The following is a 25,910-nucleotide window of genomic DNA, read 5'->3' on the forward strand; positions in this document are numbered from 1 at the left end:
ACTAGGAGGCTGAGGGGTAGCACCCGTGGCCACTAGTTTTATTGTTTGAAAGTATTTAGTTTTAGTTCTGTTTTTATTTAGTTTAACACAATTTATTTTTCTAGGTTTTTAGTTTATTCTTTGTGGGTTCTGTCCTCCAAGGTTAACTAGGAACAAACGTAAACAAAACATCCTAACGCTTCACAGAAGGGCCTTAGCTGGCCATTTGCTTTAAACTCAGGACCTTCTTGCTGTGAGGCAACGGTGCTAACCAACACACCACCATGCTACCTCACATTTGTTATGTATGACTTTTCATTTTCAAATAAATAGTCTAATTTGCTCAGCTTTAGCGGTCCTATTTAATAACAGACTATTTTTTGTAAGAGCAGCTACAAGTATTATTAACATTTTTGTTATTACAGTGACTGCAAAAACTGCTGAGACTACCAAGAATACTTAAAGCGAAACAGACTCATTCTTTCAGAACAGATATTGGATCTAAACAATAGCTGAATGAAGCTTTGAAACGTGAATTGATGCATGTTGCTGTTCAAAGAAAAATAATTATATATCTGACTTGCTCGGTCTCAATAATAGTTTAAGGCTCGATAGTGTTGGTCACACCCAAATGTGCTTGTACCCCATGATTGCAGTCATTAATTACCCTTGTCCCCATATTCCAGGTGCTAGTTTAAGAGTTCAAAAGGTCAGTTCCTAAGACAGCATAAATTGTGCATGGGATGAGAACAGTGTTCCCAGTCTAACATACTGTCGAGAGTTATCTCACAGGCAGCACAAACCCTCTGACACCAACCTTTATTAAGAGCATGCTCAACAAAAGGAAGCAAGCTCAGCGCTTCCTTTCTCTCCTGAACTCACTATCATTTTGCTGAACTCGTCCTTTCACCAGGAATTTACTTTTTGTCAGCTTTTCAACATCTGTTCACTGCTCAAGGTTATTATTTGACTCCTGTTAGAAAATCGTTATGATCAAACAGACCAATCATTCTTCCTGGTAATGCCATAAAAGAGACACAGAGGCCTTGCAAACCTTTTGACTTTATATTAAGTTCCGTAATCGTTCGAGACACTTTAAATAAGGGATAGGGAAGAGGCTGGTCCAACTTACTGTGTTGGCAGTGAACTCCGCTGAAACCTGGTAGACACTTGCACACATAACCAATGAAGGTATCACCCCTGTAGGTCTCACTGATCTCACACGTTCCTCTGTTGTGGCAAGGGTTTGGATGGCAAGGACCTGCACAGAAAAAAGAAGAATACAGACACCGATGATGGGGGTGGCTTTTAAAAAATTTTTTTTTAACTGTACACACAAGAGCAAATTGCAGCAGATAATATTCCACAATAATTTTGGTATATGATACAAAAGTGTACTTAGACATCATTATCCAGCCAGTAGTCTAATAAACTAAACAATGGGTGTCCCATTAAACACATCTACAGTTTTTAATAGCACACAATAACACACAAAGTTTTAATACATAAGGTATTCTGGGAGACATCGTGAGGTGGTGTTTAAGTAAAACTGCTTGACAGGAGAAACTGAGGATGAAAGGAGTGTCGGGAGAGTCTGTCTTTCAGTGACTGCTGCTGGTGTCTGTTGTCTAGAGGGCGGCCCAAGGCACCGTCTAGAAATCACTGAATGTGTCCCCTCCAGGAAGGCAACACTTCATTCTCACAGTGCTAAGCGAAAAGCACAGACTAGCTGCAAGGTAAAATGGAGCACCACCATCTATGCACTGAAATGTACCCACGGCGTCACCCACGCATACGTACACACACAGATCCTCACACAAATAAGTCGAGTTTTGACTAAGCAGTTACTTAAATTTGAAACAAGATTATTATTATTTTGAATTAATGAAAAGTGGCCATTGTTGTGAACAATTCACCAGTTTTAAGAGTTTCTGTTCATGCGTCCCCCAAAATGGAGAATCGTTATTAATACTGTACTGAATTTGTACTCCACAGAGCAAAATAATAGTCTCTGAAGAAGTGATTGCTCAAGTGATTGCCACTGTGAAAGTACTGCTGCTGTCCTGAATACTAGGGGCAGGCTAGCCAACCTCTGAGGGTTTGAACAATATAAGGTATAGTCTAAAGTTGTGAATGTGCAGCAGAATGGCCAGCACAAATGCACTGTCTTTAATAGTTATAAATATATTGGTGCAAAAAACATTTTAAAAAGGTCACATGATGTTCTTATTTTGCTCCAATGTACATTAAATTGTTAACTCCAATGACTGCAATGGCTTTTTTATTGAGATACTTGTTGCCCTTTGGTGTTCCAAAGTACTTTTGTGACACAAAAGCATTACCAAAAGACAGAAACATTGTTTGAATTTCAGAAAATTGTAGCAAATTTACTCTACTAATAAACTGAGGCAATCCTTTAAGTCACTTCATTTGTATTGGAACATACTGTTTTCTGCATAGTTTGCTTCAGTGGATGTTTTTATTGCTTTCAGTGCTGTACAAATGACCTCCACCAATAAAATCTGTCCATTTGGTTGAAGTTACCCCATGTTGTGCACAGATAACCGCAGTTCAGCATTCCTACAGAAAATCAAACGCTTATGCTGTACCCTGTGTGAGGGTCAGTGCTGCTCAGAACACAAAAGGCTCCTATGAGCCAAACACTAATTTGCAAGGGAATTCATATTCATAGCCACAAATCACATGTATTCATGCTGTGTAAACAAAACCCCATTCATCATTACCATTGTTTTCTCATCAATATTTGGGTGCACAGAACACTGGGAAGCTTCGCCACTACAGAATTCATGCTTTGGGATTTAAGCAAACAATAGAATGAATTTCAATAAAACAAGCAAAAAAAAAAAAAGAAAAAAAAGAAAACGCCTCAAAGTTACGCCGGTAATGATTAATAACTCTGTTGGAGCATGATTCTTTCCATGTTTGTTGCTGTTTTTTCTTTCTTCTTTTTGTTTTTGTTCTCGTTATGGTACCTCTTTGCAACCCATAATGATAACTAAGGTTATGAATAAAAATTATTATAACAAAACTGTGACATTCAAAATCTTTCATGAACTAGCCTGCAGAATGAGGCAAAATGTTAATGATGACGCCTAGATGCAAGCTTGTAGGTTTCATAACTCAAAAACCTGCCAATATCTGTCTAATCTTTTATACATTGAGTTGTACAACTGCACTGAGTCTGTCAAAACTTTGCAGATTGATGGGGCGTGTTCGTTGCTCACCTAGTGATGTGTGCGCACCGTGCACTTAGGCTGAATTCTTACAGTGGTCGCCCAGGCTTGCATCCACCCCAGACTCCTTGCTGCATGTCAACCCTCGTCACCCACGCCTACACCCAGGCATCTGGGTGCTAGCTAGGTACATGTCAATTGATCATTTATTGTAAAATGTAATGTTTAGATTAAATCTTATTATAAACCACAAAATCATTGTTTGCCTGTCCGCAAACTCCTCCTACAGGATCACAAGTACAGCAACCAAATACGGGAGACATCTTTAGCCAATGAAGGTTCTTATTCTATATCATGACATTGTCATGTTGCCAATCAACCAGCTACCAAAGGGCTTAAAGGACCCATGTTTAGCATTTGCGCAACTAAAGCAGCTTATAAAAGCATGATTTTGATTTAATTTATATCCAGAAAAATTCAAATGTAGTATATTATAATACGACCATGTTACCTGTGAACCAGTTAATTGATATTTATATAATGGAGCAGCAACTGAGCTTTGTAAGGGACCCATAAAAATGGGCTAATTTTAGTACAGTATTTATTTTTTTGAATCTATTTATCTTTCATGCTTTTTAATCTATAAACAAGAGCTACCACATTGCCAACAGCATGAACTGACTGCACAATCTGCATTTAGTAATGATATCTAACATGACTCTAAAGTTTCAAAAAGCCTGCTGAGAAAAGAACTAGCAAATCCAAATTCTTTTCATCAGCATGCCCTTGTAAGTTTCCTATCTTGTGATGCAATTTCTATTCCAGTCATTTTACAGTCATATCTTAGAGTTGACAGGGAAACTGTGCTTTGACAGGTCTCTTATTTCATTTTAAGCGATGGGAAACAAGAAGAAGTCTCAAGGGTGAGAATCTCATGCCCTCTTAAGTCAGTTTGACAAATTAGCAGCCATGAGCACAACATTTGACAACGTCAAGTAAAAAGCTGCAGCCTTAAATTGTTTACTATATCAACGGGGCAACCATTTCACACTAGCCCCAACCCATAAAAAGAATAGGAAAAAAAATGAAGTAAATAAACAAATAAATACAAAATCACTACCGACCCTATTATTGTTCTCTCACTGGAATTAGTAGGCCTCTAGGTGTGAATTTCAAATGAGGTAATCCTATCGAAGTCATACTATTTCAAATCCTGGACCTGTATTAGTAATAATCAGAGTGGTGGATAATCAGTTGAACAGAGGCTTGTATAATAGCTTTCACAGAGGACCTGCTCACTGTGAGAAAGGGGGTTGACAGGTTTCAGGGCTCTTTTGATGTAATGATCTGTAGTCGCACCATGCTGTACTGACAGCATCCCTAATGGCAAGTGCATAAAACAGAAAAAGTGGGGACAAAAGGAGGTAGTGAGAGAGAAAAGAGGGAGGGAATGGTTTCTCAGTTAGTGTGTTAGAGAGATACAAAGAGTGTTCAGTATGACATCTACATTTGATTTCATAATTTCTGTCAAAAAAAAAAGAAAAACAGGAAGAAAAAAAAAAACGCCCCAGTGTGCTGGAAATTAAGCAAACTTTTGTATGGTATGAGTTCAAAATAAGCCAAAAACTGAGGAACTGCAGAACTGTTATGAGTCAGGATCAAATGCCAGATCACATTAGCACACATACAAAAATCTGACATCCACTTAGCATATAATATCAAAAACTGTTCATCTGAGAGAGAGCAAATTGTCTCGCCAGTGGAAAACACCACATGAAAATTGCAACAGCTACTTTCGTGCCCTCGGTGGGCTGAGACTGACACAATTTTTCAGAAACTTACAAAAAACATGAACCAAAACAAAACCGCGTTCCGTTTCTAATTTCTTGGGAAAATAATAGTTACAAAAACATTTTTAAAAAAAGAAATAAGTTAGTTTATAGTCTCCAAACTTTTCAACTAAGAGGATGATGATTTTCATTAAGAAAGAAGTGTTTTTTAATGCTATAAACAAAAAAAGAAAGAAATCCCTTATTCACTCCAACAGCTGCCCATTTCTAGAAAGGATTAAGTACTGGGAGCCATGATGGAAGCAACAGAGAGGAAAAACCAAACACTACTTAGAGAAAAGAAGCAACTTTCCAAGGAAAGGCGAGGGAGTAAACATGGTGTGCCATTAAATTGTGTTTTCTTCACACAAACACACACCATGTACCATTTAAGTTGTGTGTTGCTGATTGCTGGAAAGTATTAGCTGCTAATGCTTCTACTACAGTGGCTTGCAAAAGTATTCGGCCCCCTTAAACTTTTCCACATTGTCACATCCACAAACAGCCACAAACATGAATCAATTTTATTGGAATTCCACGTGAAAGACCAATACAAAGTGGTGTACACGTGAGAAGTGGAACGAAAATCATACATGATTGCAAACATTTTTTACAAATAAATAACTGAAAAGTGGGGTGTGCTTAATTATTCAGCCCCCTTTGCTCTGAGTGCAGTCAGTTGCCCATGGACATTGCCTGATGAGTGCTAATGACTAAATAGAGTGCACCTGTGTGTAATCTAATGTACACACGGGTATTCACAGACGCGGACTACACCTTTCTTGGCTGCTGCCTCAAAGCACATTGTGCGCTGTCTATCTTGCGTGCTGCACAATATCGTTTATTATTTAGTATCTACTGATATCTACTGCTAGCTAGTTTATTGTGATGGTGCCGTTTTTTTTTATTATGTTGCTCTTTGTTGTTTGCTTTCTCTTCTGTTTTTTTTCTCCATACAGGTGACCCAGGTGTTTTGTTTTTTTTGTTTGTTTGTTTTTTTCTTTCTTCCCCCCTTCTCACCGTCTCTTCTCCCCTTTGGTTTTCTTTCTCTCCCTCTCTTTCTTTCATTCTTTCTCCCTGTCCTATCCCCCAGTCATGTCTGTCCCGTTTGTAGCAACTGAAAATAAAATAAATTCATAATTATAATAAAGGTCAATCAAATGGACCAATATGGCAAGGCCATGATGATCCACTTGGTAAAATAAATCCGCTTGGCATCTTTCTTGGCCTTAAGACAACAATTCTGATGGCTAAAGATCCAAACGGGACACAAAAAAAGAAAAAAAGAAAAAAAAAGAAAGTAAAGCTTGTTCAGCAGCAGTGATGACATTCAAATAGGAGGAATTACACCTTAAGATGAATTTGTTATAATTGCATTACTCACTGTATTTTTAGCACAATAATAAATCTTTACAGATTAATAGTAACTATCCTAACACTGCGGGTAATGCAAGGAGGAAACACTGGGAGCTTTCTTGGGAATTTAAATGTTAGCTGCTGCCCTGCTGTACAAACCAAGACTTGCATAGTGATTGATGCAAGCCTGTGTTGTGTCCAGCATGGGCATTGTGATTTCCTTTCTGACTGCAAAGAGTGGCCAATCAATCAGCTGTGAAATCCTGACCAGTGGTTAAACACAGGAAAGCATCCTTTGTTTCCTTGCAGATCAATCACAGAGATTTGACATTTTCAGGCTTAAGGCTACGTATGTGCTCTGTCACAGTTGCTGTCACAAGCATTAGCTCACCCCCAAATGTATAAGAATTCAGGCATTTGGGAGACAGTATTTCATGCTTTGCACATACTCTGCTTAGCCTGAAAGAAGTGACACAGCTAATAATAATGGTAGCAGTCAATTTTTAGAAAGCACAGATGAGCTGCAAAGCTTGAGGTATTAATAGTCAGTTGAATTTATATGGACATGAATGAACCCAGCCCCTTCCTCATTATGTTTTTTTCTAGACTCAAAGAGAACAACATGTACAATCTGAATAATATATTAAAGCTTTTTCAAAGAAAATTAAATCCAAGATAAAGGAAAGATATCTTCTAGGAAGGGGTGACTGTGGCTCAGGTGGCAGAGCAGATCAGCTACTGATTGGAAGGTTGGTGGTTCAATTCCTGGCTCCCCCAGTCTGCATGCCAAATATCCTTGGGCAAGATACTAACCCCAAATTGCCTTCCGATGCGTTCATCGGAGTGTGAACGTGTGTGAATGTTTATTAGTTGCACTTGAGTCTAGAAGTGCTGGTATGAGTGGGGGTGAATGAGGCATGTTGTATGCAGTGCTTTGAGTACTCCAGGAGAGTAGATGTATAAGAATCAGTCCATTTACCATATCTTCCTACTGCTTGTTGGGTTACATGCATTGTTTAGGGTTATGAGCAGGTCGGGCAAAGTATTGTCTCCATGTGACATATTTCTGCTGATCCCAGGGAAAAAGTTACTGTGCAGCAACATGGGAGGAAATGCTTTTAATCTGGCACCACAAATATTAGTACGCAACTCCTGATGTTTTTGACAGCAACACCGAGCAGCCCTTACCCTGCTTAGATCAGCAACTGCTATTAAAAAAGTGAAATTTGGTAGACATTTAAATAACAAAACTGAAATGCCTGTGTGACTGTCAACTCTGAATTTCAGTTCCAATTTTGCCATCTTAAACAGTTCCCAGTTAACAATGACAAGCCAGGATTCAACCACACGGTTAGGCTTTCATAATATCTTTAAAGAAAACACACACACATGCACACACACGCACACATTTTACCTGCCTCAAGAGTATGAAATTTACATTTAAGCTCTTCAGCTCAGAAGCTGCACCCTGCTACTTTGCTGAGACATCTGATATGCCCTAATTGCGTCAAATGTATTTTAACCTAGCCTTTTTGTATGATGACTTTACTGGCTCATGGGCTCATGGTCACTGCATCCATCCTGCATTTCAACTGATGGAAGCTGGCACTGCACAAACAATATTACATCGAGGCTCTCAGCGTGAGCCGCCGGACGGTTGGGCTTTTAGTGAGTCTTTGGCCTTTTGTTCTCCCGTGCCCTTCCCACTCTGCCATTTCCGCCCATCAGGATTTGACAATGTCAGACAAATACACTTGAAGGTAAAAGTAGTAAGACTCGCGCAGCAACAAAAATGCTTTGGAATATGTCACTCAAAAGAAGAGGTCACATTGAAGACCACCATCCTTCTAGAAAGATCCAAAGAAAAGCGGAAATGAAGGCTGTCTTGTCAGAGACTAAATGCCATGAAAATGTCAGAGCCGTACCTTTTCTCGCAGGGGTCTCTTAAAAAAACATGAAACTTTCTAAAAACTCCAATGTTTATTAGCAAAATCTAAATTATATATGTTAAATAAAATTCCCAGTCTACCAATAACATTTCTGAAAATGTGACAAAGGCTGGCTCTAACTTGTTCACTGGAGAGCTAATATTCAACTTTCTACTTGGCAAATGTTAGTTTTACAATTAAATATGCTCAAATATGCTTCTTCGGTCTCAGTAGTATCCATGGTATTTTGACTGCACATACTGCAACCGCTGAGATTGTGCAATAAAGGTTTGGCGAACAGAATTCAGAAAATATATAGTTTTCTTGTTAAAGTTTAATTTATGCAGCCCCTGCAATTAGTAATGGAAGTAAAAAGGCCTTAAAAGTTTAAATTCCTCCAACCGAGGCAGATCAAAGAACAGCCGTGTCCGTGTGGTTTTTTTGATGAAATTGGTTTTGCTCATAAAACACATCAGGTGCTTAATAAACGATACTTTTATAGAATAAACTCACTGCTTTAAAGGGAAGCCGTGTAGATAACTTGGCAGTATTCATACACTGCCAAATAACCATAATAACCAAACACAGCAAACAATATCCCCCTTTGTATGAATGGAGACAAAGTATGAAAGCTGTGTAGAGTAAGGATATGAAATGCTGTGAAATAGCAGCTGATTTGCTAAATTCTTCAAACTTGTCATGAGCACTTTGGCCTTCCTCATCACTCTGTCCTATTTTCTGTCTCGGTCCAGTTCCAGGTCAGTGGTCACAAGTCAAACCTAATTCAGTTCATTTTCTTACTCCATAATTATTTTTTCTTGCCGTGTTCTCGCTGCTCTGATCTGAAGTGAGTATAATACACGAAAAGTTGCTTTGAAATGCTTTAGGAAAAAAGGATTTACGATAGGTATTTGTGCAAAGAGCAAGATGCTGATGCCAAAAAGTAGTTTATACAGCAGGCAAACCTATTTTAGTAGCAAAAGTAGACAGCAGTCACTGCACTGGACTTACATATTCCCTTGAGACGCCTGTGTAGTTTGTCTATTGTGTCACATTCTTTGCATTGCTGCAGCAAAGTACTTTGATTCCTGTGGTATTATGTCTAATCTAAATAAATCATTCTTTTTTTAACCTACTTGATCTCCAACAAACCAGCAGGGATTAACATTAATGAAAGAAACATAGACAAAGACAATTACTGTAGATGTTGAGGATGCAACGAAAGAGGAATTATATATTCAGCTGCAGTACTTCCCGAGGATGTGAAGTGACATTTTAATTACATCACTGATGAAGATAAATCAGGTTCTTGTTTACTGTTGTCCTCTGTGGTCTTGCTTTTGTAATAAAACTCTTGTTACATTAGTTATTTCAATAATCAGAAGCAGTACTTTGGAATACCAAATATGCTACCTTAAAAATATGATTTTAACATCTATATGATAATTCAGAGATAAATACTTTAGCATCTATTGGAGCCAGCAAAAAAAGAATACACTCAGTCCACTCCATAGGGAGTGAATACAATGTACATCAAGACTGATGCTAATGGCATGTATTTATGGATGCACTGCATTAACTCTAGAATAAGCATATTGGAATTGCTATGGATTAATGCTGCTTTTAAGTAAATGGATTGTAAAATCAGCACTCACACACAAGGAAAAAAAACACCCTGAGAAATATGATAAAGGCTCAGGTATCCACCATATTTCATTTCCACTGAAAAACAGTCATGCAAAAGCAATCAGTGGACCAAATTGGACTGTGAGCTCAATCTCAAAACTCTGTACTAGACAAAGACAAGACATTTCTCAGATTCACACTATTAGAGGAAGTTTAAATAGGACTGCCTTATGAAGTGAAATGCTAAATGATGTAATCATGACTGTTTCTGGCCCGGCATGAGCAGGGAATCAATGCAGGAATTAGACTCAGGAGTAATGAAGGAAGGACGAGGCTTGGCTCGTTCCATTTCTCTATCTCCCCCTCTACACACACACACTTGCATGAAAACAAATGAATGGAAATCACGTTACCAAGCATAAAAAATTCCCACCTGCTGAAGTTGGTTCCTCACCATCTGCTGCTGTTGAGACACAAAGGAGAAAAAGGGGGGAAAGGGAAGAGAGAAAATTCCTATTAGCTTCATCACAACTATGTATTTAATGCCGCAGCTGTATTGCAACAGATTCGGCTGTACTGATAATTACATTTTGTGCTATCATATGCAAAGTTTTATTTAAGTGTAATTCCCTTGAGCACACAGTATGTGAAGGCAGACACACCTGCTACCTGTAGGGTACAATATCCTGCCAACAGACATGCTCTCCAGTGCTGCCATGAAACGTAACCTGGCACAGTGGAACATCTGATGCCCCATCAATACACGTGTCCTGGTCTGTTACCTTTCCCTAATATGTGTTCATCATTCTGGACCAATGTAGGATTAGCCCCTGTGGCATACTTACTTACTATCTGCATCCCTGGCTCCCAAGACCCAGTCCAGCTTTGTGGCTTAGATTTGGCCTGTCTGCTAGCATTACCACAACCCTCTGTCTCCATCATTAGTGTGAAATTGGTCCAAAAGACGTGCCCAAAAGTTGGGCACAGATGCAGAGGCAGTCAACCAAGGGCATCAGATTCAAGGATGATAAATATGATTGTCATTATTATTGGGGATGAACAGAATGTGTAACCAGAAATGGATGGATGGACAAACGAGGCCTGAATGTATTGAGATTTGCTGCTGTACAGAGCATATTAAGTATACGTGTCTATTATTTCTCAATAGCTAATGATGTTGCTTACCAATTCTTGCTTAATTAAAGTATGATTCAATGTCATGAGCATTTTTTTCATCCACAGCACTGAATACTAATTAGACATTAACATATGGAGAGGGTGAAGCCTGCATAAGCAGAAAAGCAGACATAGAGCGCCTGCATTGCACACAGGTGCAAATATATACAAAACCATCTGAGAAATCTGTTTCATTTCCAGCCACAACACACAGAACCATTTGGAGACCAGATTTTATTCTTTTTATAAACCAAACATCAGCGCTCTGTCAGGTTCTGCTCCCTGTGGTGTTTTTGGATGTGGAAATCAAATAAAGTGCTCTCGGGGGATTTTAAATAAGTTTTCTTTTTATTTATTTTATTCAACACATCTCCTAAATGTCTAGCAAATTATTTAGTGCATCACTAGTTGTGGTACTCTTTAGACAGAAATATACGATTGGAATCAAGGCAGCAGCATCTGTAAACTGAAGGGAAAAATGATTCACTTAGTCATAAATGTGATAAACAGATACAATTAAAGAGTGAACCACAGCCTTTAATGCTGCTTTGACTGTGAGAGAAAGCTTCAACTGAAGCCACACAGAGTCAAAGCCAAGCACTTTCTCAACCTCTCATCTGCCTGGCAGCAGAAGCTCTCCTTTGTGTTTTACCATGCGCACGGGCCAATGTAATCCCCAAACCGAGCGCATTCCACGGTTCACTTAGTGTGGTTTTCTTTCTGCGCCCGTTTTCTCTTCAGCCTCACCATAAGGGTCAAGACGCACACTTGCAAGCCCTCAGACACAGTTTTGTGTGTGTGCACACGCATGTGCACACACACAAAACTGCACACTTGATAAAGGCAAAAAAAACAACAACATATGCCTCAGAGTGCAGACAACTATTCACACCCACACATAAATACACATGCTGAGAAGACAGAGATGCATAAAAGGATGGGTTTTATGTTTATCCAAGTGTTGAAGTGGTGAATCATAAGAGTGCATAAAATATTGAAAGTACAGTGGGTTGGCAAAATTTATGTCTCTAATTGTTGGTGTTCTCCATAAAAATAACAAAACACCCAGTGTTAGCTGAATCACATAGCTTATTTCCCACAGCAGTGAGCATCGGGATAAACTGTGGACAAAAAATAGACTATCGGTTTAAATAAACAATAAAAATATGTATTAAAGATTACCTACACGTTCAGCTAGACTAAAATGGTGAAAGTGCAAAGTTTTGACTGGGAAACCGAGGCGGAGTCACTTTTGTTGTTGTCAGATTATTCGCTGACTTCCTGAAATCAGTAGCAGCAGAGATGTTGTGCATTAATGCTGAACCTCTTAGAGAGGGAGTCTGAATTGATGGTATGCATTTTGATGCATGTGAGGTCTGATTGTGACGTGTTTAATGCCAACAGTAAATTATTGGCATCATAATGGTTGTGTTCTTATCATGAATTCTACCCAGATAGGCATTGTTTCAATAAATATCATTCTTAACCACAACTTAAAAACTGTTACTAACATTCTTGAGAAAGTGCCTCTAATTTTATGCTAAAATGTTAAAACAAAGTCATTACATGAAATCTCTACAACAGAAAACAAAGAATTGCTGTATGCTGATTCAAAAATGACTGACAAACTGAATGTTGATATATTTTCTATTCATAAAATCCTGCAAATCCAACAAATCTTGTCAAAAGCTGTCATTAGAGCCTTACCAGAGTATTCCCTCCATTGGCTGGATCTATTAAAAATCTATTGGTTTGTCTATATCAAAAAGTGGTAAAAACACAGCTGTTCTGCTAGCCAGCAAGCTATAAATATTACGTGGCTCATTCTACAGTATGGCTTATTGTCAGTTCTTCCCATATGAAGACACAAAAATACATTGCATGCACACAGTTAACTTTTTGAAAGTGTGTGTTTCGCCTTCCCATGCACTCCTTTCGCTGTCTTGTCTTTCTCCTCCCTGAACCTGGTATTATATTTGTTTACTGCAGGAGCAAACACAGGAATGGGCAACAGTGTAATTCTTGTGGTATAGTCCTATATTATTGAGACAAATCCATAAAGTAAACTGACAGACAAGGGCAATACCAAGCATATTGCTGTACAATAAATACTTGATGCATTGATATTTCTTCAGACCACATTAATAAATTTGTAGAACATGGAAGGTTCTGGAGATGGCTTATTTAAATGGCCCCTCCTTTTTACTAGGAGAAGGTACTCTCTATGAGATGATAAGCCTCTATCCCGGGACATATTGGTTTAATCTGACTGACAGCCAGGAGGCAGTAATAACCATCCATAATCTAAATAGGAACCAGTCAGGCTTTCCTGAATTGATATGACCTCAAGGTGTTCAGTGGAGATAGAGGAGCAAGTGCACAAGATGAACAAGCATAAAAACTATGCAGAACATGCATACTGTACATACACATTCATATAAGGGTGAAGATACCCCTTTATATATTAAACAATAGGGTTCACCAATTTTTTTACCACGATGGGTAAATATGTACACAGTACACTCACATTCCTTAATATGATAAGCCATTTTGATTTAGTAACTTTGTTTGCAAGAAGCATTTAAATCAATGACTGACCAACAGAAATCAGCTAGTACAGTTTAGTTAGTAGAGTTAAATGGCTGTGACCTTTAGTATTTACAGCTTGTTTTACACACATAAACGTATCCATGAAAACCTTGAGGGTTATGCAATGTGGACCAAAAGAATGCCAACAGTACGTAGCCTGTTCAGCGATAATGCACATGGGTCACTGAAGGCTGAGAATTATAACAATGATGTGAAATACATTCTGTGGCCTTCACAGTCACTCAGTCTGATTCACGAAGAATTTCACCCCTTTAGTTGAGTTCACTAGAAAATTTAAAGTTAAAACACAAACTGGCCCTGTTCCAGTTCCACATAACAGAAGGCGAAAGTGTTATTCTGAATTTTTATTTACTTTTTTTAATGTTAACATGTAAGTAAAAGTCACATCTGCAATGTCCCAAAGTTCTACACTTGTGCCAAAAATGAAAGGCATTTCTAACACCACGTTCCACAAGATGGAAAGTAATAATGCCTTCTAAAGTCCTGGCACGTCCAAAGCAGCAAATCCATGAACTCGTGACTTCATTTTTGCACTCTTCTTTTTGTCAGCAAGTAAGCCCTTTACATCTATTTATTGTTCTATTCTTCTTCTATTCTCTGTGTACAGAGAATTTTACTGCAGCCAAATTCCCAATTGAATGTCTTCTAACACACAGCAGAGCAATTGTAACATACTGACTGATGCACTCTCCATTAAGGTTCATTGTTAACCAGCAGTCATTTTCCAGAAACTGCTGCTGAGCAAACGTCTAAAACAAAAAGCAAAGAAACAGAGAATTATTTGTCTGTTAGGCTTAATGTGAATCGATAAATACATTTGGACTTTGAGTGGGGCTAGGTTGCATGAAATATTTAATGTATTTCAGTGTTTTTTCCTAACCATTACCATTAGCCTTATAACCCTACAACACTTCAATACTAAAGACAGCGTTATTGTTTTGATGTACCTGCATTTGTCAGGGTAAGGGGTTAACACAATGATTGCACTGTTATTATGATAGCAGTGCATTACACAGTCGTGGGAGCCACTGACTGTTTTATGCTGTTGTGTTGACACTGACCCTCACTGGTGCTTTGTATTCTGGAAAGGTTGTGTAGGAACCTCATTTTGATGGTAGTTTTTTACAAGGATATCCAGCGGGTGTTTGAGTGGATGCCCCTTACATCAGTAAGGCAAATTACTATCCAGTTTTTTTAAGAGATAACAAGCTAATGGAGAAGTTTGATCTGATTCAGTAGGTTGCCTTTCAGCTATACCTAGTGTGACCTACTGCAAACTTTTTTAGTGCTTAATTAGGGCTGATCAACTGAAAACCCAATAACGTTAACCAGAAAGAGGTAAACCCGAGTTCTGTCGAAAATAAAGGCTCTGTAAAGCTTATCACTCTCACTGTCATGGCCAGTGAAGCCATGGCAAAGTCGAAAAACGATCCGGGTAATGGATCGTATTCCCATTTAGCAGTGTAGCATCAAATATGACAGTCGGCTGTCAGTGCTAATGATGGCAGCCCAGACACCTCCTTGCTGGAGCTGACAAATCCTTTTTTCTGTGTGCCAAGTAGCTCTACTGTAGTTATCTCAAGCAGTAAAACTTTTGTTAGAGTTCCCATGCTTCTTCCCAACATTTGGTGGTAAGTAGGAGATATGCTCAGCCTTAATTAGCATACAGTAGCTTAAAAAAAAAAAAGATCCATAAAATTATCACACAAACCAGTTTAATTTGCCACAGACCTGCATTTAATTAGTGCATGACTCAACCTGCAGCTTAAAAGGTTCCATGTGTTTTCAGCCATAAATGAGCAATAGTAATTATCACAGTCACACTTTTAGTCACCTGCAGACTAGCAATGTCATAAATCATCACAGACAGCTTCAAATGGTGATTCTAGGTAAAGGTATCATTTCTATGAGACACAATACAGGCAATAATCATTTACACTTTGCATGGTTAAGATGTTTAGAAAAGTCCTCTGGACTCTGAAAGTGTAAACGCTTGAGACTTTGTTTCGCTTATAAGACATTTACTGATATCAGCACAGCTTCCCATGAAGACCATCAGTATTTATGTGTGAAAATATCATTTTACTTCTTCTCACAGTGAATAAAAGAAACAAATGTCTAAAGTGGTTTGTTGCAAATAGGATTTAGTTAGTGGCACTGCAGCACATATGGCAGCCTTTATACATGTTCTACATTTGCACTAAAGATATCACCTTTCCCTGTGCTCCACAAACACACACAAACACACACACACACACAAACCATGAACAGATGCTCATTGCACATCTATCTCCCACATAAGAGCACCCTTAAAAGTGTTTGTTCCATCACTACGGTGCTTATTAACATTAAATCATCCAGCTATGGAGTGGGTGGCTAACTGTGAAATGACTCACAGACACAATACCAACAATAATTAGGGAGGCATTGTTGAGGCACTTCCTTATCATTAGTTGTTTTCCAACTAATGACAAGGAAGAATGCAGTAGCACAACCCTTTATATCAAGTGGAGTGGTAAGCACCATCTCTCTGTAAGTAAATAACCCATCCATCCTCATTTTACTTTTTTGTCAGCGGAGCAGGAGTGCAGGGTAAAGTATACCCTTAATGTGGGGCTCTTTGACATGTGGTTTAGAATGGAAAAGAAAGGCACCTCCCTACAGAAAGATGTCAGACACTTATCCCAACAATTCATATGACTTCTAGGCATGCTTTATGCACCATTACAACCTCTATGTAATAAAACAGGAGTAGATATATTGTGAAAAATGGGGCAGGAGGTATGAAAAAAAAATCTCATTGGAAAGTTTCTGGCAAAATACTTCAGCTGTACAGCTGTGTTTCCTGATACAGCACAGAAATACTTACACTGTTTTATTAAACGGATATACAGGACATGTGGCTTAAAATTATTTTTTAAATAAACAATCCATCAAAATTCAGAGGTTATGTGAATTGTGGCTGTTATGTGCAAGTGCACAAAGAAAGTTGTGTTTTGCTGACTGTATTGCAAAAAAATGAAGTTGGAGAAACTCACAAAGAGTCATATCCAAGACAAATTAATCTTGCTATGTTATCAATAACCAAGGAGAAGTAGTGATTCTTGTCAAAACTGAAAAGTGCTCATAAAATGTTAAGTATGAGTTGACCTTCAGGACAATGGCAAAGATCTGTTAGGTGATCTTTGTGTGCAAATTTTATAAAGACTATATGAGAATTAACAATTCTTGTGCATTGTGGAGTGACGGTGGAAAGGGCAATGGACAAGTCGCTGTCCATTGCCCTGTGGCTTTGTGGCTTTGTAGCCTTAGACCAGTACAGTGGACCCATAATGAATGCAATGATGTTTAATGCCAGTGTGATAAGAATATGCAACTTTAGCTTTCTTTAGTCATCAAAATAAAGGATGACCTGCTGAAATTCAACCTGAGCGGAATGGAAAAGAAAGCCACTTTTAAGTGGCTTTGAATGTGGCATGGTAGTATTTCCCACAGAACCTTCTCTAGGGTTTACAGAAAACGGTCCAAAAGAGAAAATACCCAGTGAGCGGCAGTCCTCTAGGCAAAATTGCCTTTGTTAATGCCAGAAGTCAGAGGAGAATGGCCAGACTTCTTTGAGCTTATTGTAAGACAACAGTAACTCGAATAACCCCAGCCAATGTATGGAGAAAAGCATGAACGCACTACATGCTGAAGTTTGAAACAGATGTACTACAGCAGCAGAAATCCATACTGGATCATACTCCTGCCAGCTAAGAAGAAGAAAAAACGAGGCTACAATTTGCACAGACTGCTCTGATGAGTCTCAATTTCTGCTGTGACATTCAGATGATGGGGGTCAGAATTTGGTATTAATAACATTAAAGCATAGATTCATCCTGCCTTGTATCACTCGTTTAGGCCTGTGATGGTAGTGTAATGGCCTGGGGGATATTTTCTTGGCAATCTTTGGGCCAATTGCTGACAAAGTCCTTCCCTTTATTATCACAGTGTACCAATCTTCCAATGGCTGCTTCCAGCTGGATAACATGGCAATTCACAGAGCTCAAATAATCTCAAACTGGTTTCTGGAACATGAGAATGAGTTCACTGTACTCAAATGGCCTCCACAAGTCTCCAGAACTCAATCCAATAGAGCCCCTTTGGGATGGAAGATTCACATCATAGATGTGCAGCTGACAAATCTTTAACAGCTACATGATGCTATCATATCAATATGGTCCAGAATCTTTGAGGAATGTTTCCAGCACTTTTCTAAATCTGTGCCACAAAGAATTAAGTTTGTCCTGAAAGCAAAAGGTGATCCAACCAGGTGCTATTAAGGTGTACCTGCAAAGTAGCTGGTGCGTCTGTATGATAATGGCATTTAGCTATGTTATTCATATATCTGCTGCAATTATGTGTCTCTCTTAAGACACAAGTTTAGGAGACTTAAATATAAGGATTTTCTTTTTCTGTAGCAAGTATTCAAACCATATGGCAACATATTCACAATAACGCACAAGGTACATATTGTGTTCAGAATTAAGAAACTGATGTGGGCAAACACAGAGCCGTAATATAAGACAGATTCTCATTTTTTTAAAGTATGACTGATTGAAAAAATTCAATTAAAAAGAAATGTAAAATTCCTGAAACTAATAATACGACAAACTGTATGTGAATGCATGTGGAAGAGGTGCTCAGTCAAATAGAGCATCAAATTGCTATTCCAAGCATAAGATAATGAAAACCCCATGGATGAGTCTGTCTGCAGAGAAGTGTTTTTGTAATGTGGTCAATACAGAGCGCAGACATATCCAAGGTTTGATTCATACTGTTTTTTTGACATGGAATCGATATGTTTCTTAGTCTTAGAGTCAGTGTGCAAAACAAAGTGTCAACATAATAACATATGTTCTTGAAGGTAACTTAGTCTGTATGATTTAGTGAATTCTACCACAAGAATACAGTAACAGGAAAAAAATCTGACAGCCTAACAGGCAATTATCAATAAAATGAAAACTCTCATGCTGGTTACTGAAACCCTTTACAGATGAAATGTGATTGATTGAAAGGTAAGAGATAGAAAACTAAAACAAGCAAGTGCCCTTCAGTGCCATAACAAAACGATTCATTTGCATTTTAACTTTTGATACTCTTAAAAAGACAATCATTAACTGACTAACACTCTGTTTATTGAGATTCCTTGGCAAAGACTTTAATATCACAAAACTAACTGATAAAAGAACAGATGGCCAGGTAACCTCTGGGTATTCTTCTTCTTCTGCTGTAAACTGGTGTAAACCTTTCATAAACCAGAACATCAGTGAGATAGTAGTTAATTCAGCTCCGCAGTTATAAAAGTTGAAAGTCATTTGAACAATACAGCAGGAGGAGTAGCGATTCTTTTGGGTTCAGTGATTCATTTCATTTTTGGTCATATTGAATAAAATATTAAATCCATTTTGTAAATGTTTGTAATTTTAAAGGTCAGAAGAGGAAATTATTCAGAAATTGTGATTGAAAAAAACTATTAAAAAAACTAATCTCAAGGCTTTATAATGAGTCTATGACATTGTCACTATTGTGTCACCCACAAACTGGTGAGTGACGTGGTAGCTATGGCCATTTTTTATACATCGTTCTCAGGTAGATGTGATTTGCATCTCCACTCATAAATTGGTCAAATATTTTTTTTTAAAAAAAGCTGTTTTCACTCTTATGTATGCAGGGCATATTCTGCCGGGGTGTTGTACAACCAATAAACAAAAGCAAATGAGGTCCCTGAGTGGTAGAGCGCACAACCCCATTATGCAGCAGAAGCTCTTTCCTAAAATTTTATGGTAATTTTCCACCCCTTTGTATCAGAAACCTGTGTTTACTTCAATTATCTGAGATGGAACTCTAAAGGTTAACTGCTATTGTCTTTCACAAAAAAATAATAAAAGCTCTAGAACAGCTGAACTGACACAGTGAGGTTATTTGTTTTATTTTATTTTTATGTCTTTTTTTTAAGTCAGGTTGTATAACGCCTGTACACTCATATGATACACTAAACTGTCAAATGTGTCAGTTGTATAATTTGTGGCACAGAAATCTGCTGTCATGGGCTTTGGGATGTACTTAAGGCAAACACCTACCAGAGCCGCCATCTGTTATATATAAAATTCACTACTTGACACTGACAGTATGAGAAACAACGCCCAGGATCACAGTAGCTGTTTAGTTCCTAAAAATTATTTTGTAGGAAAAGAATTTTTGATGGCACAGACTTTGAAGAAGGAAAAGGCACTTAAAGGTCATCAGGACCGCTTTCCCCTTGTGTGGTGGTGCTTTATATTCAACTGAAGGGCCTCTGAAGGTAGAAGAATTGTTCATCCAGAGATTTGGCTCATAAATAGTGGGGGAAAAAACAAGGAAAAAGACAACACTGTAAGTCAGCATGACTGGCATATTCAGGGTGGGCCATTTATATGGATACACCGTAATAACATGGGAATGGGTGGTGATATTAAAGTCCTGTTTGTGGCACATTAGTATATATGAGTAAAGTTACGTTGAAACCAAGCACACCATTGTTTTTCTTATGACATTACCAATAAGTTTGATGTGTCACATGGCCCACTTCCTATTGAAAAAACAAAAGTTGTATCCAAGATGGCCGACTTCTAAATGGCCACCATGGTCACCACCCATCTTGAGGAGTTTGCCCCCTCACATATACTACTGTAGAGTATCAGCTTAGATACTCGTTCACAGCAGGATGAGCGCTGTGTTCGCTTCCTCCTGTTGTTACAACATATAGCTCTACTGCAGATAGGCAGGCACGCAGCTCTGTCACTCACTAGTAACGGAAGTAGCTGGCATTCACAATACTGAACAACACTTTAAGAGGAATGTCAAGAAATTGAACAGCTACCATAAATATTAAAGAAGCCAACGCACACATTAACGTTAGCCATCTAACTATTAGCAGTGATATGATTACTACATTAGCCATCAGTTACGTTATCATTAAGGTAATAGCTAGCGGCTATGATTAATATTAACAACAGTTAGCAGGCCTGCCCACGTGTAACGCAATGTTAATACAATGCTACAAGTTAATACATTGTTAATACACAGTGTTCATTTAACAGAATATCATAATTATTGGCTTAAAGTCATAGAGGAAAGCTGAGAAACATCTACTAGCCTACAGAAACCAACTCTCCCTCAGAAAATCTAAAATAAAAAGTGTTGTCAAATATATACACCTTTCACTTACGCTGTTTTTTTCTGCCATTAATAGATATAGTAAAGACTGAAAGGAAAGAGAGTGGAGAAGACGTGCAGCAAAGGGCCAGACTCGAACCCGGGCCAGCAGCTATGGTCGCCTGCTCGTCCCACTGAGATAAACCAGCGCCCTACACTTTTGTTACTGTATGTTTTATGCTATTTAAACCACCTGAACACCAGTGCCATCTTGCTCTACTCTTTATTAAAAAGAAAAAAAAAACCTTGGTATCACAAATTTCATTGAGTAACCAGTATTTTCATTGCTTAAAGCAAGGAAGCTTGGCTACATGATTACAACTTGTGACCCGTTTAATTTAATTTAATTACTCTATTATAGTGTCAAACTACTGTAGTATTTGTCAAGCTGGAGGAGAATATCTGAAATTAAAAAGGAATCAATCCACGTCAAGAGGTCTCATTTTTCATTGTGTTCACCAAATGACAAAGCAGGGAAAATATAAACTAAATCTTGGTTTCCTTTTGAAGTGTGTAGCTAAAGAATAATTTGTTCACATCAAACAAGAGAGGAGAACCTTCCGACTCATTCCACTGTATTGTTAGTGTAGAGAAAAGGAAGGAGGGGTGAAATTCTCACTCCTCCTTAATTGGATGTAATAGCTAGAGGGAATAAACTTGGTTTGGCCTCAGGGAGGGGAAAGTAAGAAGAGAGCGATTATGTTTGAGAGGGCTGAAAATGCTAAACATCCATGGAAAACTATAAAGACAGACAGTGTGGTCCTGGTAAGCTGAACACATATGCAAACTACCGTTCAGAAACTGCCTTATAAAGATAAAGGCACAAAGAGAAGTAGAAAAAAAATTAACATACAGGAATGGGGACTGGAATTAAAGTCACCAGAGAAGCGAGACAGAAGAGAGAGATCTAAAGGAAGCAGCACATCACACAGATGAAATGGGTAAACGATAACAGAGCTCACACTGGCCACCAAGTCTGTGAAAGCTTATCGAAGGTCCTGGTCCAGAGAGACGATATCTACGCCTTTGCTGCAGGGACATTTGAGGATGAAAGAAACCTTAGGTGCTCCTATTAAGTCAGACAGTTGGTGAGCACATTCCTTTACACCGCCCCCCTCTGAGTTAAACAGATTTCTATATCTACTGGAAGTAAGGAGGTCAAACAAAGGGCTCAGTCAGGTTTTACTTTATAACAAGGAAATTTAAGTCTGTTGATGTTTGATATTAGTTCAGCTTTTTTACTTATTCTTAAGGCATTTGCAAAGTGTGTTGATATTTTTTGAGCTGTCATGGGAGATGTCATGCTTTATGATATGGCCTGCAAATATAATTTTTCCTAATACGCTTAAATGTGAACCCATTGACGAATACAGTCACGCCAGTGTTTTGATCTAAGTAACCAATGCAAGCATTTCTTTGCATTTAAGCACTACTTTGTTTCATTATAAGTTTCTCATTTTAAACTAACATGCAATAAAAGGGGAAATTGAAACCAAACAAAACAGAACAGTATTTAATTGAACCAGGCAATTGGATACATTTACTTTATTAACTGTTAAATCTAAATTCAGAAGCAACTCAATCTCTCTTTTTCTGTATTTTCTAAGAGAGTTCCAATAAACAACAGCAAGAGGTGTAGCTGTGGCAAACTATGCGTTCAATATATTCCCCACCCTCGTAAGGAAGGAGGCACAGATGTGTTTCCAACACTGGCTAAAATGCAGAGAGAATCATACATAATACATAAGAAAAGCAAATTATTTCTCGTTTATTTGTGGGGGGCTTTTAAATCTGTTGTTAGGCATTAAACAAACAGTTGTTTCAACTCTGTTACAACTTTGATCACTATATGTTAAAAGCATTTATGATCCAAAATTCACATCCCATAATTCGTATGGTTTGGTTGAGCTCCAGTCAGCGTGAGGCCTGAGGTATCATCAAATGTAATCATCACCTCTAAGGCCTGCACACCCAAAAATCTGTCTTTGGAGTCCTTGTCATAAAGCAACTTCTGTTACCACAAAAGCATCCAAAAATGGAGCTCAAAGGATTGGAGATCTCTCTTGCCAGCCATGAGCATCCTCTGAATTTTATAAGTTTGGTTATGCTGAAATCACTTTCTTGCTCTTTTCTTGCCTCTACTGCTTCTCTGACTTCATAGTGGGAGTGTGCTAAATTTATTTTTTAGCCACTCTGTACAGAGATATATTCCCACAGGAGCTCAAAATTCCAGATAAGACCATCAAGGCTAGAGTCCGTGGTGTGGTTAAGACCTAAACTGTGCTTAGAGAAAGAAAAAGTAGAGTGGCTTGAAGAGAGGGAGGGGTTTTAAAGAAATGCCCATCTAGCTTATTTCTTTTCTTTTGTGTAAAGGTCTCCATCCTTGTTAGCAATAAGCTGGTCCCCCATTCTGCCCTCTACTGTTCTCATTACTGTGCATCCTGCCTCAGCCAGCACTAAGCCCTGCAGAGGTGCACAGAGGGCTTTCGTCTGAGGATAAGATCGATACTTCTCCTCATCATGGGCCAGGGGCAGCGATAATGCACTCAGCCCAAGGCCTAGAGGGTTCACAGGATTTTTTTTTCCAGCAACTTGGGATCTAGCTTTTTCTGAGGTGAACCACTATAGTATGAACCATGACTACAGAACAAATGTATGCAACGGTTACAGAACAACAAAAACATTTTAGATTTGAAACAATTAAGAGGTCCTTAAAAAATCTTTGATACACAGATGCAGAAGCACGACCTTAACTGACAGGGAAAAGTATTCACTGCTCATATCATGCACCTGTCATGAATGTCTTATTAATCTAGTACTTACAATTTGGATTTAACATCTTTCAGCCCTATCCAAGGGATAATGACTGAGTGGTTCAACCAGTAGACCCAACAATGCACTGTGCCTAAGCAATCCTCTTTTATATAAAGTCTTTCCTTGACACACATTGAAATACACAGCATCAAAATTTAAGTGTGGGTTATCATGTTAGTGTCCTTTCTCAAGCATCTATTCTATTAAATAGTAGTGGCTGCTTTTTTTTCACAAGTATTGCATTACGTTACTTAATTATTCCCTGGAGAAAGCAATTCTTTGCAAACATATTGTTACATTACTTTTAAATGACTCCATAACATGGCCTGAGACACACTGTCAAACTTAACATTTAACAATATAAAACTCGGAGGCTGCAGTTCCACACACTGACAAAAATACCCATCGTAATGAGGAACACAAGCTTGTTCCTTACGTGTTTATGTATTACACAAGGCCATTAAAGACAGAGGCATTAAAGCTGGAAAACAGCCCAAATAGCACTTCCCAACACCAAAGTGATTCTGCTGTTTAACTAACCTCCGAACGATCTCAGCTGATTTTATACTTTGTTTTATTTTATGTTACTTATACAAAGTGTTCAAGAGAAAGTTAAATGCTGCAGTACTTATTTCAGGTTTAGTATCCCTTTAGGCTGATATTAAATATCCTATTAAAGATGATGACCATGCTTTCACAGTTCTGAATTTTGATCTGAAACACAGAGTTCATAAATATGACTTGGCATTGTATTTTTTTATCCTTTTAGTTGTATGCGCATCTAATGGCTGTGCACTGATTACATACGACAGGCAAACACTTTTAAATCTAAGACTCTCTCATTCCTCTCGGCCTGATCCTTGCTGGAACCTGAGTGACGCCACCGCGCCCCGACCGGACCCTCCGACCGGCTTCCTCCACCTACCTATTCCGAATCTACACAAGAAACGCTATAGGAAACGCGGTAGAAGGAGCGGCCGTCGCGTTCGCTTCAGGCTCTACTTTAAAGCCAGAGCCACAGGCTACCCACATGCCAGCCTGGATATTTTATCTTCTTTCCCTCCTTCCCAGGAGCGCTCTGATGCTAAGTTGCTCACCCACCGTTGGATCTGCTTGGCCGACCACGAAGTCTACCCTGCGATTCCTGTGGCATGTTCTCCTGCTCGGGTTTGGATAACATCGCTCCGACGCGGCGTTTGCCGAAGCAACCTAAGTGTCCTACGACGCACCACCCGTGGCGACTTAGCCCCTAGGATACGGATGGCATTGCTTAATGTCAGGTCGCTGGTCAATAAGACCTTTCTTTTAAATGACTTCATCTCCACTAATGGGATTGATGCCTTATTCCTGACTGAAACCTGGATTCGTCCTGGTGAGTTCATCCCTTTTACTGAACTTCTTCTGTCGGACTGTGTTGCTTTTAGCTCACCAAGGCTTACTGGTAGGGGTGGCGGCGTAGCCTCGGTTTTTAAGAATTCGTATGCAGTTCGGCAGCTACCCTCACCTACCTACTCTAGCTTTGAAGTCCAATTATTGGAGATGACTGCATCCACGACCACACTCTGCGTGGTGGTTTATCGACCGCCTAAATATAGCAAATATTTTATCACGGACTTTGCTGATCTCCTAGGCTCCGTTCTTTTTAAGTATGGTTGTGTTCTCATTGTCGGTGATTTTAACATACACACTTGCTGTAAGGATGACTCATTTGCTAAAGACTTCCTTGCCTTAACGGACTCTTTTAACCTGGCTCAGTGGGTTAATGACCCAACGCATGTTAAAGGACATACTTTGGACTTGGTTTTCTCATATGGTCTGGACATTTGTATCAAGGATATAAGTGACGCTGGGATCTCGGATCATTTCCCAGTTATATTTGATACTGGCTTATGCACTAATGAACTACATCCTGCGGCTCCCCTTCGCCCGCTACGTGTAATTAATGCTGAAGCGATGTCAAACTTCTCTATGTCTTTCTTGGATTCTGCATCTGTCACTCTCGACTGTTGTTCTTTTCACTCGGTTGATGACTGTGCTAATTCCTTGTTATCGCTGATTTCTTCAATCCTTGATACTGTTGCCCCCATTAAGATGAAGCGCCCTAGAACCTACTCTCAGTGTTGGCTTAATGACACTACGCGCGCCTTACGTCGCGTGTGTCG

At 38.8% G+C, this 25,910-nt stretch overlaps 1 protein-coding gene across 3 annotated transcripts in view; it reads right to left on the reverse strand.

Annotated features, from left to right (window-relative positions):
- edil3a (EGF-like repeats and discoidin I-like domains 3a) overlaps nucleotides 1–25,910 on the reverse strand; it is a 134,643-nt gene that overhangs the window by 88,764 nt on the left and 19,969 nt on the right. The window contains exons 2-3 of one of the 3 annotated variants that reach the window (XM_082554639.1): nucleotides 10,346–10,375; nucleotides 1,112–1,240 (exon numbers count right to left, since the gene is read on the reverse strand). In XM_082554639.1, the coding sequence (XP_082410765.1) occupies nucleotides 1,112–1,240; nucleotides 10,346–10,375 (159 nt within the window). The remainder of the gene's footprint in view (nucleotides 1–1,111; nucleotides 1,241–10,345; nucleotides 10,376–25,910) is intronic. The other 2 variants (XM_082554637.1, XM_082554638.1) reach the window with 2 other exon arrangements.

This window comes from Aulonocara stuartgranti, assembly GCF_965226115.1.
Source record: "Aulonocara stuartgranti genome assembly, chromosome: 12".
Taxonomy (NCBI): domain Eukaryota; kingdom Metazoa; phylum Chordata; class Actinopteri; order Cichliformes; family Cichlidae; genus Aulonocara; species Aulonocara stuartgranti.